The sequence below is a fragment of the Synchiropus splendidus genome, chromosome 1 (assembly GCF_027744825.2).
Source record: "Synchiropus splendidus isolate RoL2022-P1 chromosome 1, RoL_Sspl_1.0, whole genome shotgun sequence".
Taxonomy (NCBI): Eukaryota; Metazoa; Chordata; class Actinopteri; order Syngnathiformes; family Callionymidae; genus Synchiropus; species Synchiropus splendidus.
Window position 1 is genome coordinate 59,974,558 of NC_071334.1, and position 12,496 is coordinate 59,987,053.

At 46.7% G+C, this 12,496-nt stretch overlaps 2 protein-coding genes across 3 annotated transcripts; one reads left to right on the top strand and one right to left on the bottom strand.

The window, feature by feature from the left end:
- The first annotated feature begins 3,881 nt into the window (after positions 1 to 3,881).
- Positions 3,882 to 8,192, top strand: nefma (neurofilament medium chain a). Its single transcript, XM_053846519.1, has 3 exons — positions 3,882 to 5,033; positions 5,497 to 5,621; positions 5,703 to 8,192. Exons 1-3 carry the CDS (start codon positions 3,978 to 3,980, stop codon positions 7,420 to 7,422), a joined length of 2,901 nt encoding a protein of 966 aa, XP_053702494.1. The 5' UTR covers positions 3,882 to 3,977; the 3' UTR covers positions 7,423 to 8,192.
- Positions 8,193 to 9,421: 1,229 nt separating this feature from the next.
- Positions 9,422 to 12,155, bottom strand: LOC128748123 (neurofilament light polypeptide-like). 2 transcript variants are annotated; one of them, XM_053846542.1, is made up of 4 exons: positions 11,038 to 12,155; positions 10,761 to 10,885; positions 10,179 to 10,492; positions 9,422 to 10,105 (listed from the first exon to the last, which is right to left on the bottom strand). In XM_053846542.1, the coding sequence occupies exons 1-4, from the start codon at positions 12,088 to 12,090 to the stop codon at positions 9,876 to 9,878; spliced, it is 1,722 nt and encodes a 573-aa protein (XP_053702517.1). In that variant the 5' UTR covers positions 12,091 to 12,155; the 3' UTR covers positions 9,422 to 9,875. The 2 variants fall into 2 exon arrangements, with proteins under 2 accessions (XP_053702517.1, XP_053702506.1); XM_053846531.1 differs by having other exon boundaries at positions 9,422 to 10,108.
- Between the last annotated feature and the right edge of the window lie 341 nt (positions 12,156 to 12,496).

Below are 12,496 nucleotides of genomic sequence, written 5' to 3' on the forward strand. Positions count from 1 at the left end.
TTCTAGTGAAAAAAAGGATTTGATTTTTGCCATGACTGATTCCCTGCCAAGCGAAGTGGCGGACAGAATCGCTTAAGTCAGCAGATCAATGAAGCATTAGATTCTGTGGCCTAAGATGTTGATAAAGTGGTGTGTACCAAGATTACATGTTCACATTAGCAAACATTAAAACACAGGTGAGCCAAGTGTGTATTGGCTCATCACATAACAGCTGTGCTTTCATATGCTCACCCAATAGCAAGATTTCATTGGCCTGAATGTGCACCAGCACAGGTCTGACAATCCTCTGGGAAAAATGTTGGTCAATATACAACACGCCTTAATTGGGTGCTGAAGGTGCAATAATCCAAATCTTGTGCTGTTGACGTGCAAGTCGGTACACACCCCCATGTTGAGGGGATTATTTACAGCAGAAATATTGAGCATCATACTAGTTTAGATTTAAATAAGAATACCAGTGTTTATGGCGCCTGCGCTTCATGAACATTGGGCCCCAGACGCAACTCAGCTGAGATTTAAGGCACTAAGAAAAGTGCGTGGGCATGGACGATGATACTCTGTTAGATTTGTAGCTTTCCCAGTATCGACGTGAGCCATGACATGGACCATTCATCTTCAGCTCGCACATATATGTTCGCAGTAAACCTGCAACAGTGGGCCCCACGTCAGCGACGTAAATCTAAATTAGAGTGGGAGCGATAGCTTTCCCTCAGTCTCAACATCACCTATCGAGATCATGCCTTCTGTTCACGTGCGCTTTCATCCTATATTTCCAATTTTAAGTGCTTTTCTTTAAAGTTTCGTGATCTCAACGCATGCACTTGTTGGAGGGCTGAGGCATAAATAAATAATAAAGAACTCTAGCCATCATGAGGCACTTTCTGGAAGAGAAAAGACTATTATACACACAGTACACACAGTGATGTGAACTTATAAAGTAGAGCGTAACTTAGATAATACCTAAACATAGTGATTCAAACGTAGTGAAAAAAATCTGATATTCAAACCCCATCCACCCATTGTCCACTGCGTATCCTGCTTGGAGTCATTAGGGCAGCAGTCAAAGCAAAGAGGTCCAGGATACCCTCTTCCTGGGAACCTATTCCAGCTTCTCAAACATGTTCCAATGTGCCCTGGATCGGCACCAGTGCCTCCCTATGCCTTGAATATCTAACTGGGTAGCCAGGGTAAGGAGGTGTTCTCTTGCGGTCTCACCACCAGTGCGAACGGACACAAGGGTTGGATTCTATGGGGACCTAAACTTTCTCTAGGAACATAGCCAAGATGAGAAAGCCTATAGATGTGTGGTGCACTAAGCTCAGTTTGTACCTGCAGAAGATGCCACGGAGTGTTGTTTTCTGAATGTCAAAGAAACAAATGAGGGTTGACATTACACCTCCAGCAACCTTCAAGGACATTCTGAACACATTCCGAGCAATTCTCCTGAGTGAGGATGAAAGTCTGCTCTCTGGTAGAGAGAAGATGATAGATTACACCTCCTCCCTGAGGCCAATAAAGTCTTCAGACATTGACAGTTAAGTTGCCAGCTCTGCTGATAAACACATTTTTGCCATGTATTGACTCATATTTCTGTGATCTGGCTCTGAAATTGCTACATATAATGCAGGTTGTCGAGGCAGCAGGGGTCTCTCCGATTTGTGCATTGCTTGCTCTGGCCTTTCTCTACTGCAGTGCCATTTGAAAACAGTGTTCTGCAGCGTGCTGGACCTGAGAACTGATGTTGACTGACTCAACTGTTTCTGTCCCGCCCACTCACTCACTCACTCCACCCCGTATATCACGCCACTGCCACCTTTGTAGGGCAGCCAAAAGCACTTTCAGCGGCCAATCTTATCCATATAAATGCTTACATTCATAAACCAGCAGCCAGCAGGGGGTCTGTATTCACAGTCTCAAGGACACGGTGGTGTGTGAGCAGATGGGTGTGGCACCTTATCATGTGTAATAGAGCTTAAAATAGACAGACGTGTACACATAGGGGAGAAAGTCATACTGACCGTCTCTCCCTCCCTCTCCGTCTCGCTCTCAGGCTATTTGTCTCTATGCCTAGTTCTCTGGAGCAATCTAAAATTGGCCCAGCCTGATGTCTCAGCTCCACTTGAGTAATGCTCATGCAGGAGAGCAAATGAAGAGACAAAAAGGGATGACATAGATGAGGTGATAATTTTGACTGAATGGTCATGAATTCTTAAAGAACACAGAGGCCACTTTTCTGCTGCATTACCGCTCCCCACCCCCAACTATTGTTAATCGTTCTGCAATGAAGCCAGGTGACCTTTGATCAAAGAGGAAAACCAGGATTGATAGAAGATCAATAGGTGGAGGGTGAGGACACTGACACATCGCAGTTGGGGGGTAGCATCTCAGCAAATAGAGGGATCACCCACAAATCCCTGGTGCTTTGGTGGAGATGTGTGAGGATGTCTGCACGCTACCAATCTACCATTATTGTTTCAGTGTGGATATAATGTTGGCAGTCATTCAGACAGCTGTTTGGTAAAAGGCTTGGGATTGGGAGTATTGCAGTACACTCCACACATGTTATGTGGATAGCTTCGCTCCCTAAGTGGGAGTTGTGTGCAGAGTTTCAATAGATTTTTTTCCCTGGCTGTTTAAAAATTCATCGCAGTTCTCTGCAGATGATGTGACGATCATGTGCCAGCAAACTTCAGCTCTTACCTCTGTAGTACAAGAATGAATTCCAAGATCCGTTCGAGCTGAATCAGTTAAATTACAATTTTGTGATAAAAGAGTGATAATGATCTGCCATCTGTTCTGTAGAGTGACTGAACAAGACAAATGGTTGATAGAAATTATGACTCTGACTCAGGAACTTGTTGTCATCGCTCGGTGATGGAAAAATTTGGAAGATTCACATTTGACTTTCAGCTATTCCAAACTGAATAATTGAAATTTCAATGTGTTTCTGGTGCATGTGATGTTTTATTTTTGTTTTTTTTACTTTATTTTATTAAAATATTTCGCTACTCTGCAGGTGGTTGATTGAACGGTGTGTTTTACTAGTGCAAACCTAAAAGAAGTCTCAATCAAATGATCATTAACTTATTTGTTCCTATCAATTTCTGTGAAGCAATTGGGCGGTTATTGGTCATATTGTATTGTCCTTAAATAAAGATAAGAAAGGTGTCATTACTGACATTCAAAACATAGCGGCTGGAAGCGAACTGCTTTCAGGACCCCGGACAGCGCATTCGGCTGAACGCTACAGGGGATTAAAAATATAATATGTAGAATAAGGTTTCACTTTTAAAGCTCATTTGATAGATTATATAGCCACAGTTATTATCCACAGTTGTAGTTTCTTATTTTTGGGACAGTCTTGAGCATTGGGATGTTAATTAAAGGGAAGTTCTGCAAACTATAATTTACTTGTCATCTGGATTTAAATTATTAACTATATTGTTATAAACAGTCACGTCCATTGTAGTTATTCTGGAAAGAAGGTATTATTGTTATGAGTGTATTAACGATATAATAATAACAAACATTCAAAGTTCATGAATGTGAAATATTTCTGAGTCTTTATATTTTTTTATAATAATATACGAACTATTGAAAACTTTCACTAATACATCTCTTCACTCCGTTCTATCCTCTTCAAAAGAGAGGAGGGATGCAGACCTGCGGAAGCTGGATCCAATGTGCCAGGGGCCCCTAGTGTTTCTCGAAGTACACGCCGTCTGCTCGAGTGACGCGGTTTGGTGTGAGGGCAACCCTGGGCCACTCTGAGATGGCGTTGTGGTTCTGATCCCTCCCTCTTCCATCTGTGGACCAAACAGAAGTGACGGACCTGTCGAGTGAGCACCACAGCCTCAGATATAAAAGGAGCAGACCGAGGGAGTGTTAGTTGCTGTGAGAGCCACACACTCCTCACCTGCACACACGCACGCACATACACACGCCTCACCTCCATCCCTGCTCACTTACCCGACCGGATGAGTTACCCGGTGGATTCGATCAGAAGAACGATGGATACTAGGACACCAGGATACAGCAGTTTTAGTCGTGGCCCAGGGGCCACCATGTCCAGTGGCTATCGCAGCCAGTCCTGGTCCAGGACAGGTCCCGGCTCTACCCTGACTTCCTCTTACAAGCGGAGCTTGAACGCACCAGTGAGCCGCTCTTACGGCAGCTCCGCGGTCTTCAGTTCGGCAGACAGCGCGGACTTGCAGCAGCCCGGGCTCCTGAACGGAGACTTCAAGCGCTCCAACGAGAAGCAGCAGCTTCAGGGGCTCAACGACCGGTTTGCCGTGTACATCGACAAGGTCCACTACTTGGAACAGCAGAACAAGCAGATCGAGGCAGAGATCCAGGCTCTGCGGCAGAAGCAGGTGTCCCGCTCGCAGCTGGGGGACCTCTACGACCAGGAGCTGCAGGAGCTCCGCGCGGTCCTGGAGCAGATCCACCACGACAAGGCTCAGATCCAGCTGGACACCGAGCACATCGAGGAGGACATCCAGAGGCTGCGGGACCGCTTCGAGGAGGAAGCCCGCATCAGGGAGGAGACTGAAGCCATCATCCGCGTCCTGAAGAAGGACGCCAACGACTCGGACTTGGTCAAGTCCGAGTTGGAAAAGAAAGTTCAGTCACTTCAAGATGAGATCGCCTTCATCCGCAACAACCACGAGGAGGAGGTGAGCGACCTGATCGCGCAGATTCAGGAGTCTCAGGTGAGCGTGGAGAGGAAGGAGGTCCAGAAGGCGGACATCACCGAGGCGCTGCGGGAGATCCGCTCCGAGCTGGAGGGTCACTCCAACCACAACCTGCAGCAGGTGGAGAGCTGGTTCATGTGTCGCTACTCCAAGCTGACGGAGGCGGCGGAACAGAACAAGGACGCCATCAAATCCGCTCGGGACGAGATTGCAGACTACCGCAGGCAGCTCCAGTCCAAGACCGTGGAGCTGGAGTCGGTCCGCGGCACCCGGGAATCTCTGGAGCGGCAGCTCAATGACATCGAGGACCGTCACAACAACGACATGTCCAGCCTGCAGGTATCAACGCCCCACTTCTAGAATTACAAATCACCCTTTCATTCAGTTTCGGAAACTTGTGTTTGGGGCAACTACTTCTGGTCATAAAAATCGGGATGAATTTAAAGTTAAAAACGGCGTTGGTGGAGAGTTTAGTCGTGTTGAGACTTTTGCTGCGTAATGACGCTCATTGTGCATTCAGCAGACACTTGGCGTGTCAGGAAAGAGTTAAGCAGCCCACACTGCAGCACAGCCCCCCTCCCCTCCCCCTCCCTCTCATCTCTCCTCATGCTGCTGAGTCAGAGTCACTGGTCGATGCCTTTATTGGCGCTGTCCTTGCATCACACGCTGTTCTGCTGACTGTCCTTGAAGAGATCCATATTGCTGGGGAAATAAAATATGAAACCCTCAGTGCAAAGTATTGCATGGCTCCTTTTTAAGTTTAAGCTGAATAAATGTTCTCTATTTTTTTTTTTTTTTTTAGGAAACCATTCATCAGCTGGACAATGAGCTCAAGAGCACCAAGTGGGAGATGGCTCGACATCTGCGCGAGTACCAGGACCTCCTCAATGTCAAGATGGCGCTGGACATTGAAATTGCTGCATACAGGTATAATGCAGCCCCTGGATTCTTGCATTAAATACCACTGTTATGGTGCATTCATTCAAGTATATCATTACATTTCTCCAGGAAACTTCTGGAAGGAGAAGAAACCCACTTCAGCTCCTTCCCCTACAGACAGTCGATGCCTTCACCCAAAATCTCTAAGACCAAATCTGAACCTCCCAAGCTGAAGGTGCAGCACAAGTTTGTGGAAGAGATCATCGAAGAGACCAGGGTGGAGGATGAGAAGGCGGAGCTGGACGAAGCTCTCGCAGAGATTGCGCAGGAACTCTCAGCCACACTGGAAGATGGAGGAGAGGAGGAAGAGGAGGAGGAGCAGGAGGAAGGAGAAGCAGGAGAGGATGAGGGAGAAGAGGAGGCAGATGAAGTGGAGGAGGAGGAAATTGTAGCTGCTGCAGACGCTAAAGTTAGTGCCAGTGCTCCTTCAAAGGAGGAGGCGGAAGAAGAGGATGGAGCGGAAGAGGGGGAGGGTGATGAAGGCGAGGAGGGTGATAATGAAGAAGAGGGGGAGGAAGAGGATGAAAAGGGGGCTGAAGAAGGAGATGAAGGAGAAGAAGCAGGAGATGAAGAGGAAGTTGAGGAAACAGTACTGTGCGCTAAAGCTCCAGAGTCAAAAGCCTCACCTGAAAAAGAGCAGACCACAGACAAGGAAGCCAGTGGAGAAGGAGAAGAAGAGCAGGAGGAGGAGGAGAAGGTAGATGATGCTGGAAGTGACAAAGCCTCCAAACATGAAGATGAGACCGATGATGCCGAAACAGACAAAATAAAAGAGGAAGTCGTTACAAAAACCGAAGCCCTGAAAGTAGATGCAGTCAAAGCCGAAACCCAGAATGAAGAAAAAGAGAAAGCAAGTTCACCTAAGGCTGACTCGCCCAAGCCCGAAACAACAAAGGAAGAGTCACCTAAACCTGAATCCCCAAAGTCAGTATCACCTAAGCCTGAATCCCTCAAGGCAGACTCACCCAAGTCAGAATCCCCAAAGGCTGCATCTCCAAAATCCGAGTCCCCAAAACCACAGTCCCCTAAGTCTGAATCTCCTAAACCACAGTCCCCTAAGTCTGAATCTCCTAAACCTAGCTCCCCTAAATCTGAATCGCCCAAACCACAGTCACCCAAGTCTGAATCCCCGAAAGCAGAATCTCCCAAATCTGAATCCCCAAAACCTACTTCCCCAAAACCAAGCTCACCAAAGTCTGAAGCCCCCAAACCCACCTCTCCCAAGACAGAATCACCTAAAGCCGAAAGCCCTAAGTCTGAATCCCCTAAGCCAACATCTCAGAAACCTGAGTCCCCCAAAGAAAGTTCACCCAAGGCAGAGTCCCCCAAATCTGAGAGTCCTAAATCAGAATCTGTAAAAGCAGAACCTGCAAAAGAGGACCCCCCAAAAACGGAGATTGGCAAATCCGAGCCACAGAAGCCAGCCGAAGACAAGTCTGACAAAAAAACTGAAGATACCAAGGTAGAAACGAAGGACGCTGCCATGAATGGTGACATGGACAAGTCCAGTCCAGACGAGAAGAAGGACGAGGAGAAAGAAAGCGACGTAGTAGCCAACGGTGTCGACGAGAGCCCAGTGAAAGACGACGGTGGCCAAAAGGTGGTGATCACCAAAACAGTGGAGACAATCACAACTGGAGAGGACGGATCAAAGCTGGTCACCAAGTCAGTGACAGTGACGGAGACTGTCAAAGAGGTTGAGGAGGTGCTCCAGGACACAGTGATCTCCACCAAGAAGACAGAGAAGCACTCCACCCAGTCCGTCAAGGAGGTGACCCAGGGCAACTGAGGATACCACTGAGGTGGAGCAGCAGCAGTCAGGACGAGCAGTCAAACCCAAAACTAACATAACATACAGCTAGAGCGTAATCAACATAAACTCTCTGAAACATACGAAACCAACTGTAGAGTGAAGCTGCTTAAAAATGCATGTTTGAGTGACAGCTTTAATTGGGGCTTTGCTGCAAGGTGTGGTCAGACAAGGTGGGTGGGTGGGGGGGGATTTATGCTCTCTTTCTGCTGATGAACGGTGAGTCAGTAGGCAGTGGGGTGTTCTCTGCATGCTAGCTCAGGGGAGGGGAAACTTTTCCTCTCATAGAATCAAGTATTTATCGATGAGAAGGGACTAAATGCAATATAGATGGTTTATAGTGGAAACCAAGGAGGATCAAACCGCCACTCAGACACACACTGAACTAAAGTAGCCTTACTAAATATGTGAAAACACCAACTGAGCCAAAAAAAAAAAAACACCTCTAAACATCTAAAGAATCAACAAACCCTGCAGTGACGCAAGAAACCGGGCACGACCAGAAGAGCAACACACATCCAGAACCGGAAAGCAAAGAAAAGCTTCAAATCAAACCCGAAGGAACTCGTAGCCTTAAACATGCTTTTTACCTGTTATGTTAATCTGAGTGCAAATAAGTAAAAACCAGTGCACATGCGCAGCTACATGCATTCTTGTATGCAAAAGATGGACTTGAATTTCATAACAGAAACACATGAGGTGCTACTGTTTGCAATCCCATGACTTTGCTCATCATCATCATCAACTTCCCAGCAGCATTTGCTTAATAAATGACATCATGAAGTCACCAAACTCTCTTGTGTCTTGTTTATATGATTCAGGTGCTATTATAGACATACATCTGCAAACTTAGAGTTGGAAATTCATGCCACCGGATGTGCATTTTGGGAAACCATGTGGTTACAGTACATGCCATTCAAATTCAAATATACATAAAAGCCCTGCGTTTCAGCTTGAAAGCAGGAAATGGATGGTACTTGTTCTTGCATCTGTATAAGTAATCAGAAATCCCAAACATATATTTGGCAAAATCATATAACAAAATTGAGGGAGCTGAGAAAATAGGATTTAAATGCAGTTTGAATCGCCCCATTATAACACGAAGGGAGCTGTGACACGCCTCAATGTGGCACAAATTTAGGACATTTATCTTTAACGATAGAATTACAATCACATCAGAAAAGATTAAATATTTCTCAAACAAATATATAATGTATAAAATATATGCAAATATAGAAGCAGTTGAACAACAAGCTTTACTTAATCTGGGCATTTCTGACTTGAGCAAACTCATTATTTTGACATCATTCTCACAGCCTTTTCAATGGTCAATGTTTTAGTGTCAGGGAGGTTAGATGCCGGGCAGATGTCGCCCAGGAGAGGTGTTTCAGTCTTGTCTGTAAGGGGGGAGGCCTTGGGTTGACCCAGGTCACGTTGCAGCAATTTTATGGCCCAGCTGGCCCAGGAACGTCTCATGATCCTACCTGAGACAATGATGAAAGTGGCCAGTGGAAGGAGTCTTTTGGCTTCCCTGCTGAGACAGTTGCCCCTGCAATCCTTCTCAGATCATCCCTAGAATTTGTGACTGCCAACCAGACTGAACTTCAAAATTGCTGACATGTGGACATGAAGTAATGACGAACTCATGTGCAGTATTTCACTAAACTTGATCCTAAAATCACCTGTCAGCAAGCACCGTCTGCCAGCAAAAACTTGATCCAAATCAAACACTTGTAGCTAAGTAGCCAGCCATGTAAGAATAAACCACAATGCACTGCATCTGCAGAGAATCTTTCATGTTTAAAGATTTAAGTTTGCATTTGTCACCTGCTGTCGGCTTCATATTCAATTTATGTTAAGCTTCATTTTAGTGGACCAAATCATAACATAAAATCCAACTTGAACTGGTGTAAAACTCACTCGAACTGAACCAGTTCTATTTGAAAGAATCAAACAAAACATAGTTGATCATTTCCATTTTTGCATTTTATTTGACACAAAGTCACAGTTGACACTTTAAAGCTTTCAAGCTGGTGAGGACATTGTGACATTTAAGAGATGATTTGTGCAAGAAAACTGTTACAATGGTCTGTTATATATAATTATATTTTAAGATCCAAATGATACATACAAATGAATACATAAACATATGTGTCACTGAACAGCATGGTAAATCAATTAAAACAGATAATGTGAAAATTCCCAGACTAATCTATAGGTGCCAATTAAAGATGCTGACTAGGGTCATAAACCTTGAGCTTTTACTCACGACTGATCCAAGTATTGACTGCGATGTTATTAGACATTGATCTCTGTGTTTGTGCTTTGCAGACATGGGCCGTGAGAAGTTCATCTTTACCTGCAGCGATTTATTCAAAGCAGATGTTGCTACATTATAAAGTGCTGACCAGCTATGCTCTGATACACTTGTTTTATTTTTTGGTGTCACCCGCGGTCAGATCAGGTGCAACTTCAGATTTAGCACATTTATCATCCTCCTTCTTTTCAGCTTCGTTTTTGTCTTTCCTGTCACTATTTTCTGCTTCCTCCTCCATCTTCCCATCTTCTTGCACTTCCTCTTTGTTATTGACATTTTCTCCTTCCTCTTCGCCGGCCTTGTCGTCCGCTACGGTCCCTTCATCCGGCTGCTCTTCATCACCACCTGCTGAAGACGTACATATTTGCGTGACATACATGCTATTTTGCCATTTGACCTGAACAAAAGTTGCACTAACCTTCCTCATCCTCTTTAGTGTCTCCCTCCTCTCCCTCCTCAGTTTTCTCCTCATTATTTTCCTCTTCCTCAACTTCCTCCTCTCCAGTTGGAGGGACGGCCTCTGAGTGTTGGGCGTGGCTGGCAGAAATGATACTACCCTCGGTGGTTCTGACGCTTGAGCTATAAAGTCGCGATGTCACCATGAAGTCAGTGCTCAGGCTGGAGAGGAGGGGCCGAGTGAAGGACGGTCCTGCTAAAGTGTGTCCGTACAAAGAAGAAACACCACCGGCCATGCCAACGTTGAGGCGAGTCTCCTCCCCTTCCAAGAGCTTCCTGTTTCCGAAACGGACAAGAAAAAGACCGAGATGATTTCCTGAAACTTCTTAAATATAAACATAGAATTTACTGACTTGAGGCCATACTGTCAAACTCATGGCCTGAGGGCCTGCAATGGCTCATGATTTGATTTCATACGGCCTGCAATGTGATGGAAGTGTATAGTCCCATACAGGTCCCATAATGCACTGCCGCAGTAGAGGCATGACAGTAATAATCATTGCTTTGACTGTGTAACAGACTTACCATGTGTGCGACCTCTCACCTGTATGCAGCAATCTCAATGTCCAAAGCCATCTTGACGTTCAGTAGATCTTGATAATCCTTCAGGTAGCGGGCCATTTCCTTTTTGGTCATCCCAAGCTCTCTCTCCAGATCTGCAATCGTGTCCTAGAATAAAAGATGAGCAAGTCAGACAAAGACACAAATCCTTTGAACCACTATCTGATCTTTGCAGTTGCAGTTTGTTAACAAGATGAATGTGTACAAGGCCATAGTCACAATTCAGTCCTTCTATTTCCCTGTATGTCCCCCCTTCAGACCTGCATGGCAGCGATCTCTGCACTTTGTTTTGCTTCCATCTCCACCAGCTGCCTCTCGAGTGACTCGTTCAGGCCTCTACAGGCGTCGATCTCCAGCAGTCGGGCCTGAAGTTGACGCCTGTATTCTCCAGCTTCGTCCTTGGAGCTCCTCACTGCATCACTGTGGACAGCCACAGCCTCCGTCATGGAGCCCACCTTCCCTCGGAACCACTCTTCAGCGGCTTGCATGTTCTTAGTGGCTAGCCTCTCGTACTGCGCGCGGATATCCCTCAGAGCACCGGAGAGGTCGGGAGCAGCGGTTTCAGATTCCACAGCCAACTGGACTCCTAACTGCATCTGGGTCTGCAGTTCCACCATTTCACTTTCTTGAATCTTCTTGAGGAAGGCCAGTTCTTCAAGCAGGCTTTCCACGCTTTTCTCCAGCTCAGCCTTGGCTAGGGTCACTTGATCAGCTTCACGCCGGACCTCCATCAGCCTGCCCTCGGCCTCTTCTCGAGCAAGAACCTCCTCTTGAAACTGTCCCTGCATGTTTCTTAGGGTTTGTTCCAGGCGCTCCCTCTCCCCAAGAGCTGCCTGTTGCTCAGCCCTGGCATCATCGACAGCTGCCCTCAGAGAGCGGGCCTCCTGCTCGTACAGGGCTCTCAGATGGGACGGCTCCGTGTTTCTCTGCCTCAGCAGCTGGAGCTCAGCCTGCAGGGCACGGTTCTGCTGCTCGAGCTCGCGCACCCTCTCGATGAATCCGGCAAAGCGGTCGTTGAGCTCCTGCAGCTGGGAGCGCTCCTGAGTGCGGATGGTACGGAATTCAGCACTGATTTGAGCTGCCTGGCTGAGCTCCAACTCTACCGAGGAGGATGGCGAGGAGGAGGAGGAGGAAGAAAAGAGCTGACGACCAGGAGAAGAGTAGTGCTGGCGGGAGGAGGAAACTGGGGAGGCATGGGAGGAATGGAAGGAGGAGTAGGTCCTACCTCGGGTCAGAACCACACGAGGAGTTGACTCCACAAACCTGCGGCGATATGAAGAAGAGTAGTAAGGCTCATGCCCGAAGCTACTCATGGTTCAGTGAGGACAGGTGCTCCTTCTTTTTCTTCTTGTAAGAGAGTGTGTGTAATGAGCCGAGGTTAAGCACTGACTGCTCTAGGAGCTGCAGCAGGCAGCGCTTTTATAGTAGGACACAGATCTGTGACGCAAGCTCTTTCCTCCAAACTCTGACCACGCGGCTTGATTGGTTTACACTGCAACCGCAAGAAATGAAACCTCAGAAGTGCGGGAGGAGGTGAGAGAGGATGGAGGAGAATAAAGGTCAAATAATGACGTGAAATTTGACTGCACGTCGTGCAAGTGATAAGAAAGCCAGAACCTGAAACATAACACAGCTGTGTTTTCAGCTGAGGAGGAGGGGGGCGGATGTGTCCTGTTTAACAACAATGACACAGCATCCCTCCTGCTGCTGAAGAAGGGT

Bases quoted from the DNA above. Each gene is read 5' to 3' on its own strand.
- LOC128748123 (XM_053846531.1), bottom strand. From the start codon at position 12,090: ATGAGTAGCTTCGGGCATGAGCCTTACTACTCTTCTTCATATCGCCGC. The intron at 10,886-11,037 runs GTCTGAAGGGGG...CTTTTATTCTAG, and splicing joins CAGAGATCGCTGCCATGCAG to GACACGATTGCAGATCTGGA. The intron at 10,493-10,760 runs GTGAGAGGTCGC...TTTCGGAAACAG, and splicing joins ATTGAGATTGCTGCATACAG to GAAGCTCTTGGAAGGGGAGG.
- nefma (XM_053846519.1), top strand. From the start codon at position 3,978: ATGAGTTACCCGGTGGATTCGATCAGAAGAACGATGGATACTAGGACA. The intron at 5,034-5,496 runs GTATCAACGCCC...TTTTTTTTTTAG, and splicing joins ACGACATGTCCAGCCTGCAG to GAAACCATTCATCAGCTGGA. The intron at 5,622-5,702 runs GTATAATGCAGC...ACATTTCTCCAG, and splicing joins ATTGAAATTGCTGCATACAG to GAAACTTCTGGAAGGAGAAG.